This window comes from Chenopodium album, chromosome 14 (assembly GCF_948465745.1).
Source record: "Chenopodium album chromosome 14, dcCheAlbu1.1, whole genome shotgun sequence".
In the NCBI taxonomy this organism is placed as follows: Eukaryota; Viridiplantae; Streptophyta; class Magnoliopsida; order Caryophyllales; family Amaranthaceae; genus Chenopodium; species Chenopodium album.
Window position 1 is genome coordinate 49,374,562 of NC_137847.1, and position 13,060 is coordinate 49,387,621.

The 13,060-nt window shown below is 36.2% G+C and overlaps 2 protein-coding genes across 2 annotated transcripts; one reads left to right on the forward strand and one right to left on the reverse strand.

Moving 5' to 3' along the window:
* Positions 1–575: 575 nt before the first annotated feature.
* Positions 576–5,152, reverse strand: LOC145579440 (uncharacterized). Its single transcript, XM_081636687.1, has 8 exons — positions 4,898–5,152; positions 4,175–4,360; positions 3,991–4,086; positions 3,432–3,552; positions 1,919–3,353; positions 1,501–1,831; positions 1,239–1,391; positions 576–972 (listed from the first exon to the last, which is right to left on the reverse strand). The coding sequence occupies exons 1-8, from the start codon at positions 4,955–4,957 to the stop codon at positions 769–771; spliced, it is 2,586 nt and encodes an 861-aa protein (XP_081492813.1). The 5' UTR covers positions 4,958–5,152; the 3' UTR covers positions 576–768.
* On the forward strand, positions 4,015–11,984 carry LOC145579441 (uncharacterized protein At4g04980-like). The gene is made up of 8 exons (XM_081636689.1): positions 4,015–4,109; positions 4,804–4,963; positions 7,541–7,716; positions 8,389–10,253; positions 10,320–10,485; positions 10,566–10,730; positions 11,317–11,469; positions 11,572–11,984. Exons 4-8 carry the CDS (start codon positions 9,910–9,912, stop codon positions 11,776–11,778), a joined length of 1,035 nt encoding a protein of 344 aa, XP_081492815.1. The 5' UTR covers positions 4,015–4,109; positions 4,804–4,963; positions 7,541–7,716; positions 8,389–9,909; the 3' UTR covers positions 11,779–11,984.
* The last annotated feature ends 1,076 nt before the right edge of the window (positions 11,985–13,060 follow it).

Sequence of the window (13,060 nt, forward strand, 5' to 3'; positions counted from 1 at the left end):
TTGTTTCACTATCTATGGGTCTTCAGGTGATGTGGGAGTGTGATTGCAATCAAGCATGTAACTTCGTGCAAGACATTCTTTAGCTATGCTTATATAGCATTTGATTCAATAGCAAAATGATCATAAACACTAGGACTTATGCATTAAGTTCATTAGTAATGACTAATGAGACATTGTATCAGTCGAGTCACTTGTCACTCCCGTGGTTAGACCTTCATGTAGGGGTACTTCCTGAATAGTGTCTTTCTATGGCACTTTCACCCGTTTTCCCTCCAAATCTCTTCTTTATACCCTAACACATTTGTCAGTTGTGCACAACGAATAAGACTAGAAAAAACCAAAGGATGTTATGGTGAAGATGGAATTTGACTAGAATAATGTCACTCTAAGAGATGCATCCTGAAGTTACATACAAAACCAAAAATGTTATATTACGTAGAAGTCTCATAAAGAAATAAATAAATGGTGGCCGTGCAAACATATGTACGGATCATATATTACATAAAGCAGCATATAGATAGCCAGAGATTAGCTAGCTATGCTGCAGAAAATTCTTCCTCAAGTCTCATCAGTGATGTACGCTCTTGGTGGAATCTAACATCTACGAATTTGCCGTTCAAGGAAACTGGGACATCATCAGAATGACCCTTGCATGCTCAATAAGTAATGCTTGAACAGAAAAGAATAAAAATAAAGACTTAAGAAAAAATTCTAATGTATTTACTATAAATAGGTTAATATTATAATTTTAGTAAAGGAGTTGATCACTTAATCTTCCATGGGATCGGTCTCTATTTCTTGAGCTAACTCCCTTGTTAGGCTGTCTGCGCGCTCATCTTGTCCTCCTGCAAAAGAATAGACTTTAAAGGCAAACTGGAAAGCCCTCCAGAGCATCTTGGCGCATACATTTTTCTGCCCTCCTGCTTTGGACCAAGCTTGATCATTTGATGCTGCCTTTGCATCTCTTCTCTCCTATAATTCCAAATTTTTTTAAAAAAAAAAAATAAAATTGACTTGTATTAGTTCTGTTTTCTGTGACTAAATCCCGTAATCTTCATTTCATTATAAGTATGTGTATGTGTCAGATATGATTCTTGATTGTCCAACATTGGTATGTACTTGTGTTTGATGAGCACCCGAGTTGGATTAGCACAAGTTTTGTTTTACTTGGAGTCTTGAACAAAAGAGGAGAGATTTAAAACTTAAAATATGAAATTTGGTTGGTTTGGCTTAATTACCTTTAGTGCCAATTCCATGCAGCTTGATGAGACGTCCACCATTGCTTCCTTAATCTTGACGAGAATTTGAAAGTCAAAATGAATGTTGTGGCTTTGAAACTTCTTTGCTTCTTCATCTTTGGTTCGTTCCAAACCTTCCAGTTCTCCTTTAATCTGTATGAAATTAAAGTTTGTTATGTTGAGTTGTACTGATTGTTGCTACGTTTAACATGGTAGCCAAACTAAAATCTTATCCTTGATATTGCTTCTAAGGTTGATTTACCTTGTTGAAGTATTTCTCGACTTTGTCAAGAAGCTGGGCCAAAGGAGACTCCATTTTCCAGTTTTGTAATTCAGATAATATTCCATCAAGTTTTTTATACAATGCTGCTGCCATCCTCAAGGCTTCTAATTTTTTGACTGGGAAACCTTCGAACCTTGCAAAAACTTGGCTCTCATCTGTGAGGACTTCAAGTGTGGATTCTACTTTCTGATAGAATTTAAGCAGTTCATTCATGTCCTTCGTCTGGAATGAGCTCAGAGTACCTTGCATCTCCTTAATTGTTTTTCCATACTTTTCAACATCTTCCTCAATTTGCATGAAGTATGCTGACCTGATTTCAGCATGGCAGTAATTAAGTAGTGTTCTTCTATGCTACAGTCCAAAAATAGAATGTGAAAAGCAGTCATATTTCAGCTACCTTTTAGTCATCTCTGCAAGTGCATCGGCCATGCTCTGTCCTCCACCAGAACTACCATTACTCCCTCCTCCTTTTTTCCCTTGAGAAGATTTTCCTGTTAAAGATGATCCTTCCACCTTTCCCTTGAGCAAACGGTATAAGTTTCCCATGTGAGATGACCTTTTCAATTTTGTGGTGCTCTTTGCACGAAGGGACCTAGCACCCGGAGGAGGAGGTGGTGGTCCACCTCCTTTACCAGGCATAGGTGGTGGTGGTGCTTGTGGGCCACCCTTCGAGCCAAATGGAGGTGGTGGAGGAGGAGGGCCCCTAGAACCAGGGGGTGGAGGTGGTGGTGGAGCTCTTGCTCCAGGAGGCGGTGGAGGTGGAGGGGCCCTTGAACCAGGGGGTGGAGGTGGTTGTGGAACTCCCACACTAGGAGGTGGTGGAGGAGGAGGGGCTCTTGAACTAGGGGGTGGAGGTGGAGGTGGAGCTCCTACACTATGTGGTGGTGGTGGAGGAGGAGGAGGGGCCTTTGAACAAGGGGGTGGAGGTGGTGGCGGAGATGATGGAACCGCAGCCATAGATGGAAGTGTTGCACTAGGTGGGGGCGGAGGAGGAGGAGGCCTTGAGTTGTAAGGAAGTGATGGAGCACTGGAAATGGATGGAGGAGGCGGTGGTGGAGTCCTTAAATTTAACGGTGGGGGTGGGGGTGGGGGAGGAGTTATTGCATTATTAGGTGGTGGAGGGGGTGCGGTTGATTGTGGTGGTGGTGGTGGAGGTTGTGGTGGGGGTGAGTGCAACTGCTTGACCGGTGGAAATGATGACATGACAGTTGGTGATGATGGGGTTGATGGTGGTGGTGTAATTACTTCTTCTGATGGATGTTGAACTTGTAAATTTGGTTTTAGTGATTGTTTTAGGTTCTCTTGATCACTGGACTCCAACTTGGATTTTGAGGATGGTGGTTGAAGTGCCTCATTACTTTCCATGTCTATGATCATGGGAACTGGCCCTTGTTCTGTATCCGCCTCAGTCTTTACCTCACTATTTCCTTTTTTCCCATCTTCCATTGGAATGATAGTTGGCCCTTTGCTGTTCTTCTGGTTCTGCATATTATTCTGAAGGATCATATGGAAAGAGAGGCGCTTCCAATCCATTGCATTCAATTTCTCTACTGCTTGAACTCTGAGATCCCAAAGACGAGGAGGAGAATAACTACCATACTCTCCATATCTTGGGGACTCAGGTAGTACGGAAGTTGGGGTATGAGGTGAAGCACAAGTTGACGGACCTAGATCAAAAGATCTCCTGTCAAAAGAGATGGACCTTGAGCTTAAGCTTCGGCTTGGGCTTGAGCATGAGCTATAGTCCTTCTTTGGTTCATCCTCTTCCATTACATCAAACCTCTCTTTCGCTGTCCTGTTAATGCAGTCCAATATAGTCACCACTATCTTAGCTGCAAGACAAAGTGCATCTTATCTTAGGAAGCGAAATTCTGTAGTAATTAAGCATACTTGAAAGAATATAAACCTACCGAGTTCCTCCAAGGGGATTTTTTCAACATTGGTATACTTGAACTTGTCCCTCACCCTAGGATCTTCTATCCATGCTGAATCTCCCACACACTTCAGGACTTCATAAAAGCTGATCAATCCCTGATAAATCACAATGAGATATTTGTTTTAATTAGTTCGCTAATCCTTTTGGATATATACGGTCCACTCAGTTGGCATTAGTTAATAATGGCAATTATAATGAATTCGTGTTTAGTTTAGTTATGAATTTTACAAATCTTTATGCCAAGGGTTATGCATATGCTAATTGCTACCTCATTTCTAAGTCTGTTTTTCTTGATAGAATTGCTCTAACTGTCAATTTTGCTTTAGAAAAGCTAATAACTGGTAATAGAAATCTGTAATGAAAAACACATGTTTGAGATAGAGTTGCATTACTACAGACATTGGGATGAAGATTTTCTGTGCAGAACTACACACACATATCTTTACTTTTACCATCCTTCAATACTTTTTTTTTTTTTTTTTTTTTTTTTTACTGAATTGGCTATCTGGAGATTAAACGGAAAATTTACTAACCCCATGTGTGTTTCTCTCCTTCAGTTTTGCTGTTGGAACACAGTGTACAAATTCAGGGTACATTCGATGAAGATCCTCTCCTGTCAAAATTAGCAGCTGCAGGAACAAAAGACAATGATGTAAGTTTCAAACAATAATGTTAAAAAAAAGCATTTTTCTTAAGAAAAGAAGAGAATTGGGGTACCTCATGTATTGGAACAGAGCCATTAAGGGGAGGAATATCAAAGATGTCCCTAAAAGTCATGATCCTCTTCCTCAGCTCCATGAACATTAGAATGTTGTTGCCATTGCTTTCTCTGTTGCCTGACTTGGGAGTCGGGCTTTCCATCTCTTTCTGTTGTTTGACATGCGTATTAGATAGCTTAGTCGGCTGCAAGACAAAACAAAAATCATCTTATTTGATCAGCCATATTGATAGTTTAGATTCAGGCTTACATAACATTCTTAATGGAGCCTTAGAAGGTATACATATAAGAATTGAAGGTTTAAGTAATGTTTTCGATGTATTTGAGGGTTTTATGATCATTTTCTTGGACAACATGGTGAATGACAGAATTTAGCAGATATAGCTGTGAATATCAATAAGGAATTCAAAATATATGAAAGCAAAGAATGTAAGCTTAGAAATGATCATGGTTTTTTGTTTTTGTTTTTGGAATCGAGGTTTATGATGTTCTTGCTAGACGAAAAGGATGAAGATTTTATTGGTTTAGGAACTTTACCATGATGAATTACTGATGATGAAGATATTTAATGCAAGATTGACACAACTATCTCATATACATCATTTTCTGGGTTTGTTTGCATTTGCAGGTTGATAAACTTTTTTTTTGCTAATGCTCCAAAATTCTGAACAACTTTACTACAAGAATGTAGAAATGTTCTAAAAGAAAAGCCACCAATATACCTGCAATTTGACCGTTCTTCGACGAAACAACGAAGGAATACAGGAAGTGGCTCCAGCCATTGTAAGGTCAGGATGACTTTTTATTTTATACAATTTTCTTCATTAATTAATTATTTTTTTTTGGTATTTTTGATGATGATCTTGATATGAAAATCAAATGACGCGTTCCATTACACCTGTATAGGTAGAATAATTAATTCCAAAGATGATAAAATAGTGCAATAAAAAGGAGAAAAATGATCAACGATAAAAGAATGTTTCAACGTTCAGAAAACTGTAATTTATTCGAAATAGGCGTGCAGGACATTTTTGTTCAGAATATTGTAAGGAAAAGAAAGGGGTCGGGGTGGGGAGGAGGGTGGCTCTCCACAAAAGAGAGAACCTGAGAAAGGTTTTCCTTTAAGAAGGTGCCTAAGACGACGGTTTCGAAATTATCTGGAAATTTACCTGTTTAGTTTTTCATTTTCTGTTTTAGAACAGAAATTTTAGATAAGGCCTCCTAATTACCCTCATTGCAACGGCTATATGAATTCCTTAAACATTTCCATGGTAGACAGCTCAGAGGTCAATACACTATCTGTAAAGCCCCTTTTGTTGCCTTGTTTGGGTTTATTTTTCAGGTTAAAATTTTCAAAAAAAGGCTTTTCTTATTTTTAGAAATGCTGTTCTATAATTACTATTTTTTTGGTTAATTGCTGTAATTTTTTCATCTGTTATTTTCCTCTATGGTTGAAATAGAATCTAATCATCACAAATGGCAATTTCATACAGTGATTAAAAGTTAAAAAAATTAAAATTCAATCATGCCAATCAAAAATAGTGATGTAATATAAATATCAGGTTTTAGATATTGAGCTCAGTCGATTTAAATTCTGATTTGCATGCATTAGACAGTATTTATTGCGCGAGTATCTTCATTGTACAATAGGTTCAGTACAACCAAAGTTATTTCTTGGCTCATGTGGTCGCAAGGTATAAAAACACACACATATATATAAAACACTCCGTAATTTTAGTTGTACCATAGGCAAGGTGCAAGTGTACAACCCATTGTACATATAAAATTGCCCTTTATGTAGGATCAAATTATTTTAATTTATTTAAAATGTATTTTTGGGTCCTAATTAGTCTAATTGATTATTTGATTTTGTTTAATTATTTTGAAGGGAAATAGCTACCTAATTTAGTCACATATATGAGATATATCCATGGTTTACATCAGAAAATCTCTAAATATTATTTGCAACTTATGGTGAATATTGTATAATTTCTGGATCTAAATATCAATTCTTGTCAATATCATACAGATAAATTCATATTTTGCCTCAATTTCAAAGACATACATAATCGAAGAAGTAAATCTAATAACTCTGTGATATTAGATCCCTTCATGATTTGAAATCACTTTCTAAGAAAATGAAACATGAAGGAAAATATTTTGGATGTTTGTCAATATGGCTTGTAACACAATCAGGGTTGAATATAGTTAACTAGTAATAAACAAATTGCGGCTTGAAATTCTGTCAACCACAAAAATATTGATTAAAAATGAAATTTCAAAATTTCAAATTAAAAGTTAGAGAAGCAAATAGCTAGACCCTGATAGATTTGACTGTTCAGCACACTTTAGTTTAATAATTAGGAAGCAGGATTAAACAAAATGAGTCTTTAGAACTGATAGCCATACCTACATGCATAATTTGAAAGGGACAAAAGAACCTTAGAAGAAACTTCATTAAACCATAGACCATTCTTTGGATCAATTAGCTCCATGCATTTCATATTGAATCTTGCATTGTATATATCCTACCTTATGCGAAAGTCACGGTCAATTATCTTAAGCATTGGTGGAAGACATGTAGATTTTGAATTAGTAAGAACATGCTCCAGCCAATTCATGGCTGCAGCACTACATTAGAGTAATCATGACAAACTGAGAAAATGACCATATAAAATAATGATCTCAATAAATTTCTTCATGCCTTATCTTGCTTGTTGAATGAAATTTCCACACCCCCTTTTCTATTTCCCCTTCCTAGCGAAAAATCTTATTAAAAAGAAATGGAAAAATACTAAAACAAATTGTAAGAAAAGAGAATTTTTTAAGAAAAAATGGAGAGACTTCCAAGGAATTTCGTGTGAGTTGAGTGCCAATGCTCCTCCACCTCTGATTCAGGGAGATTGTTAGACTTTATTAAGGCTACTTACATAAGTTTTTTCCAGTAGTTATACTATGAATCTTTGTATGCATCATGGTTGTGTCAACACATATACTAGGTACAAGGGTGTTTGATGATCAAACTCGAGCTGCTCTGGAAAGTTTCTCTTACCAAGGCTGATTCTAATTGTTGTCTTTTATATGTACAAATAATACATATTCAACCTTCTCTAGTTAAATCTTTGCATCTAGAAGCAAGCTTTTGTCTGGTTCCTTACTGCGATGAATTTTTTTTGTTCATCATAGGGATTTATCAGAGGTTCATTTATTTGTTTATCAGGGCTGTGATGAACATATTGGCCAAACATGTAGTTTTTTATGTTGAAATTCCATTTTTATGTTTTTTTAATGAGTTTCATAAGATCATTGTTCACACTTCTGATGGAAAACACAAGATGTGTTAATTTGCGTAAGGAAATTTGCAGTGATATATGGAAATTATATGTGAGCTTGCTGAAGCCATTGGTGAAAGAGAATCTGACATAATTTTCACTTTGGAGGTCTTTTCTGGCTTCTACACGTCCAATCTTGCTTTGAATGTTGAAAGTGTCTTGTGGAAACTGCAAAGTGGGCTGAAAGAGTGCAAGTTATACAAATTTTGGTAATCTTCTTTGCACCATCTAATGCTTTGCTGTTATCTAGTGTAGTATGATTATTGAATATTTTCCCTAAGAAAAAATTTCTTATTACACCTTATATATAATTGAGTGTTGTATGTTGTTAAATATGTCAATCCTTTCAATAATGTGATCATAGGACCGGAAGGTTTGCATAAAAGATAAAACTGGGGACAATAGTGAAGATATTGGGTTTCTAGCTTGTGATGGAGCTGCAGTCCTTTCATAGTCCCTCTTTATACAAGTCCATTGTTGAATTGGTTTCTTAAAATGTTGTAGACAATAGTGAAGACATTGGGTTTTCTAGCTTGTGATGGAGCTTTGAAAACAGATGGATTAATGCTGAAAGTGTCTCTCAGGCAAGCGTAGGTTTGCTGCTAGAGGGTAGCCAAATCGAACACTAAAGGCTGACTTACTTTTGTCATAATATTCCTGTATAAGTTTAAAGGACTTCTTTTTATTTAAGATAATATATCATCCTGAAACACAAAAATAAGAGTTTTTCCATTGTTGAATCATATGGGATGGACAATGTTTGTATAAAAAAGAACATATGGAATCTTCTTACATGAGATGCTTGTCTGAGTTTTTGTATTCTATCTCCTTTACACAAAATAACTTATGCTTGTATTAATACATGTTAAGTCTTGTTTCAGCTCTCCCAAAGATGGAACTGCTCCGATCTTAATCACAAAATATGTTAGTCTATTAATTTTCATCAGAACCTGCAGCATGCAGTATAACAGTACCAGAGGAAACAGAGAAGTGCTACTGATAGGGGTTAACTGTATACAAAAGCATTACTGAACTACTCAAAAAGAATGGCAAATGTATTTCACAGCAAATGCAGAATGTCGATTCAGATTGAATCCAGCAGGAAATTGTGAAAGTCTACTGTCTTGAGTTCCTGACTCCTAAATCTCCTGAACATCTTGTGCAATTTTGTCAAGGACGGTTGTTCTGATCCAACATGTATCATGCATTCTTGCTTGGAGAATTTGTACAACCGTACTGATACAGTGATTCCTGGTGCAGTGGTTTGAGAATCGTTGACACTTAAAGCAGTGCTTCCTTAGTGCAGTTAATGGTGGTTTTCACTCCACAGTGAGTATCGCTGAGAATGATAACGGGCGAGTACTGGTAACTATGGTCTCACTATTTTTCTTTGCTTTCACTGTCCTAAAACACATGCCATTTGAGTATGGAACAAATATATTAGAGTATTAAGAAATGAAAAACATGGTTAGAAGATATATTAAAGAATAATAATTCAGATTTGCAGAATATTTTGTCAAGTGGCTTCTTGCATAATATATTTGTGATTAGTTAAATCCGAAATACATGAACACAAGAATGATGGGTTAGACATAAAAATACTACAAGGAGATTAACGCGGCTTATGATTTAATGTTTTAAATTGCTTTATATATACTTTGTGTAAATAGCAGATGTGATAATGATATTAACTGATTATAATAGACTAAAATTATTAATATTATTCACTTGATATCTCTGATCGTGGTAAGGTGCATGTCCTTAATAGCTAAGAAAACATGTATTGAATGCAAATGCTTTATTTTATATGTTGTTTGTCCAATCTGTCCAAAATTAGCATTCATTTTGACGGCATCATTTGAACTAGTAACGTGACTACTTAATTCAAGCGTGCAGAGTAAGTTACTTTCAGGAAGAGAAGAAGATTGGCCAGGTATGCAGTATGTGTTTTTTTAAAATTTATATCCAAACTTCAATCAAAAGAAATAAACTGTTATCAAATTCTTTTGGAAAAAAAAATAGCCTTTCACATTGATTTATTCAAGTTCTGAACATCTACCAGCCAACCAACGTAGGCATTTTATATTTATAATACTTGGTTTTTTTCTTTGAAAGCATCAATGACAATTTGGTCAACTTCTGATTCAAGCATAATTACAATATATACAAGATGTATTAGCTACTTCTCCCCATCCAACTCCAAACATAAACAAAAGACCGCGATCTTCATCCACATATTCAACCCCTTTTGGTGGAGCTACACCCTGGACAACCTGTCGATATAGTCTAATACAGTGGGAAAGGGGTGTAGCTCCACCACCACTTAGTAGTAGATTGCAAAAAATAGTACAACCTCTCTTAGTTTCATCAAAATTAGAAGTTCCTTGCGTGGTTAAAAAAAAATGGTTAGTGAACGTTGTGCTACACCGCCTATGACTTTGCCTGGTAAAGATGATGAGCCATTACTACCACTCATGCCTGGAAATGGAGGTAAACCCTCACCTCCCTTGTCTGGAAAAGGAGGTGGACCGCCACCACCTCCACCGAAGTTTATAAGCAAGAAGAAAGCCACAAATTTAAAGAGGTCTACTGAAATGGGGAACTTATTTCGGCTCCTAAGGGGGTTGATGGAAGGATCTTGTTTAGGTGAGGGATCATCTCGAGGAAGGAAGACGGGTGGTGGGAGTAATGGCGGATCTAGTGGTGGACAAAGCATGAATGATGCACTAGCAGAAATAGCCAGAAGGTACGACTGTACTTAGCTAGCTTAAATATGTCTCTTCAGAATTTGTTTAACCGTGGCTTATTTCAGGTCAACTTACTTCCAGCAAATTGAAGATGATGTAAGAACACATGATAAGACAATTAAGGGGATTCAGTCTTCTCTTAGTTCATTCAAAACAAAGGACATGGATGTACTGCTTATGTTCTACCAAGAAGTAGAATCAAAACTCGACGTCCTAACAGATGAAAGCCAGGTCTTAATCTTGATCAATAATTATGCTAGTGTATCTCTTGCTTTTGTAAAATGATATTGATTTGTAATCTTTTATAACAGGTTCTAGCGAGGTTTGAAGGCTTCCCAGGGAAGAAATTAGATGCCTTGAGGATGGCAGCAGTGCTATACAAAAAACTGAGTGCAACTCTATCTGAGCTACATAACTGGAAAATCGAGTCACCTCTGGCTCAGCTTCTTGATAAAGTTGAGAAATACTTTAACAAGGTAACTAAAAGAGAGAGATGCATTTTCATTTACTTTGTACTAGTATTTGAAATCTTAGCTACTGTTGTTGTCACCACTACAACACAAAGCACAAAATTTTGAACTGAAATTTAACTAACAGCTTCTATCAGTTCTATGTATTCATTTCAGCTTTTTGTGTACACTGGTTTAGTCTATAGGTCTTTGAAATAGAAGCAATAGCCAACGTCATCTTATAGGATTTCAAAGAACTTAGCATATTTAAGATCAATTATGTGGTGGTCTAGGGAATGAATGAAAAGGGGTTATTACAGATCATATATATAAATTAGTTACATAACAAAAGCATTTGTTATTTGATTATCCAACTTAAACCAATGCATTATTCATTATAATTTGCCTAATTGATTTTCATATATCTGAAAGAAAATGGACAAAGTCGATGGGAAATATATGTTATTGTAGAGAAGTGAAGTGAATTTATAATCTGAAATATTGATGGATATGAGTGGGAGTTAGTTTAAAACATGGTACAATGAAAAGGGACAATTAAGGGGGTAATAGTTTTGTTTTGATGCAATATTTCACTAAGAGAAGATTAATGCAGATTAAAGGGGAAATGGAAGCCATAGAACGAACCAAAGATGAAGAAGATAATAAATTTCAGAGCCATGGCATCCACTTGGACTTCAACATCATCTTAAAGATCAAGGAAGCTATGGTGAATGTCTCATCGAACTGCATTGAGCTGGCTCTCAAGGTAAATATGTAAATCAATCATTTATTTAGCTTTTTTATTGAAAAACATATTTACCCTTCTTGACTCCCTCAAATTGACTGTTTTCCACTTTTCCCATCCTAGGAGAAGAGGGAAGCTAAGGCAGAAATAAATGATCAAACTTTGTCAAAAGCAAGAAATCGACAGAAGAAAGTAGACACTGAAACTCTTTGGAGGATTTTCCAGTTCTCTTTTAAAGTGTATTCTTTTGCTGGAGGGCAAGATGAGCGCGCTGAAAGGTTGGCAAAAGAGCTAGCTATGGAGATACAGGCTGACCCCATGAAGGATTAAACTTATTTGTCCATTAACCAATTGCACACATAGTATTAGTCACATCTCTGCTGTACATGAATTATAAGTTAAGCTTAGTTGTTTATTCCTGATGAATCATCAATTCACAAGTTAAGGGGCGCTGTGATGCCTACTTTCCTGCAGTCTGAGATCTTAGTTTTTTGTTTCTGATGAATATTCAACTCACAAGCCAAGAAATACTGTGATGCCTAGTCCAGTGGCGGATCCAGGAATTGGGGAATGGGGGTACGAAATTATGTTTAATAAAAAAAACAAATTACAAAATAAAAAGTAATATGTGGAGCGTAATAATTTTTTTCTAACTAATAAATTTTGAGTTAATAATTAAAATTACTATTGTATATTTGTATTAATATTTGTGTGTACTATACACCCTATCTTCCGACACTAAGACTTAAAATTAACTAATAAAATTGTGAGGAGAATTTTTTTATCTAAGAGACCTGTTATTTGTAACAGTAGGTCTCTTTGATAAAATGTACAAATCTTCTTGTGGAAAAATAAACAATATCACTTAAGAGACCTGTTTTAGTAACAGTAGCTCTCTTTGATCAAAAGTACTATTCTGAAACTCCTAGGCGTCTAGCATGGAAGGTATATAAAAAATAACCTAAGAGACCAAATTTTGACAAAGGCGGTCTCTTTAAATTAAACAAAAAAAGGCGGGGCTGATTGGTGTTACATAACAGTACCTAAGAGACCGTCTATTACATAAAGGCGGTCTCTAAGCTTAACAGTTTTTTTTTTTTCAGCGGAATGGGGGTACAGCTGTAACTCTATGTACCCCCCTGGATCCGCCAATGATGCCTACTTCTCTGCAGAATGCAGTACATATATCAGAAGTCTAAACACTACTTCATGCAAGATTCTTCAAATCTGAGGTTGCAATTACAAGTCAAAGTCATAGTAAAAGTAGAAGTGACATGGGTCGCATGACTGTTTGTCATAATTTGAGTAGATGCCCACAGATTGTGCACCAGAGGGCTGCAGGATGCAAAGCTATTGCAGGTCAGGGGAGATTTTCTTACAATAAGGATGAACAAGATCAGATTGAGCCTATATTGTTCAGAAGCTAGCAAGCAACTTAACATGGAGTTAGCAGCTGCATGGGAACAAAAAAAAAAAAAAAAAAAAAAAAGCAATCAATGGTAGTTTCATCGATTAACGATACTTCAGGACAAGAACTGAGGAGCAATATGAAATATCCTGAATTAAATCAGGTTGCTGAAACAGTTGGAAACATCATCTGAAGTAAACTTTG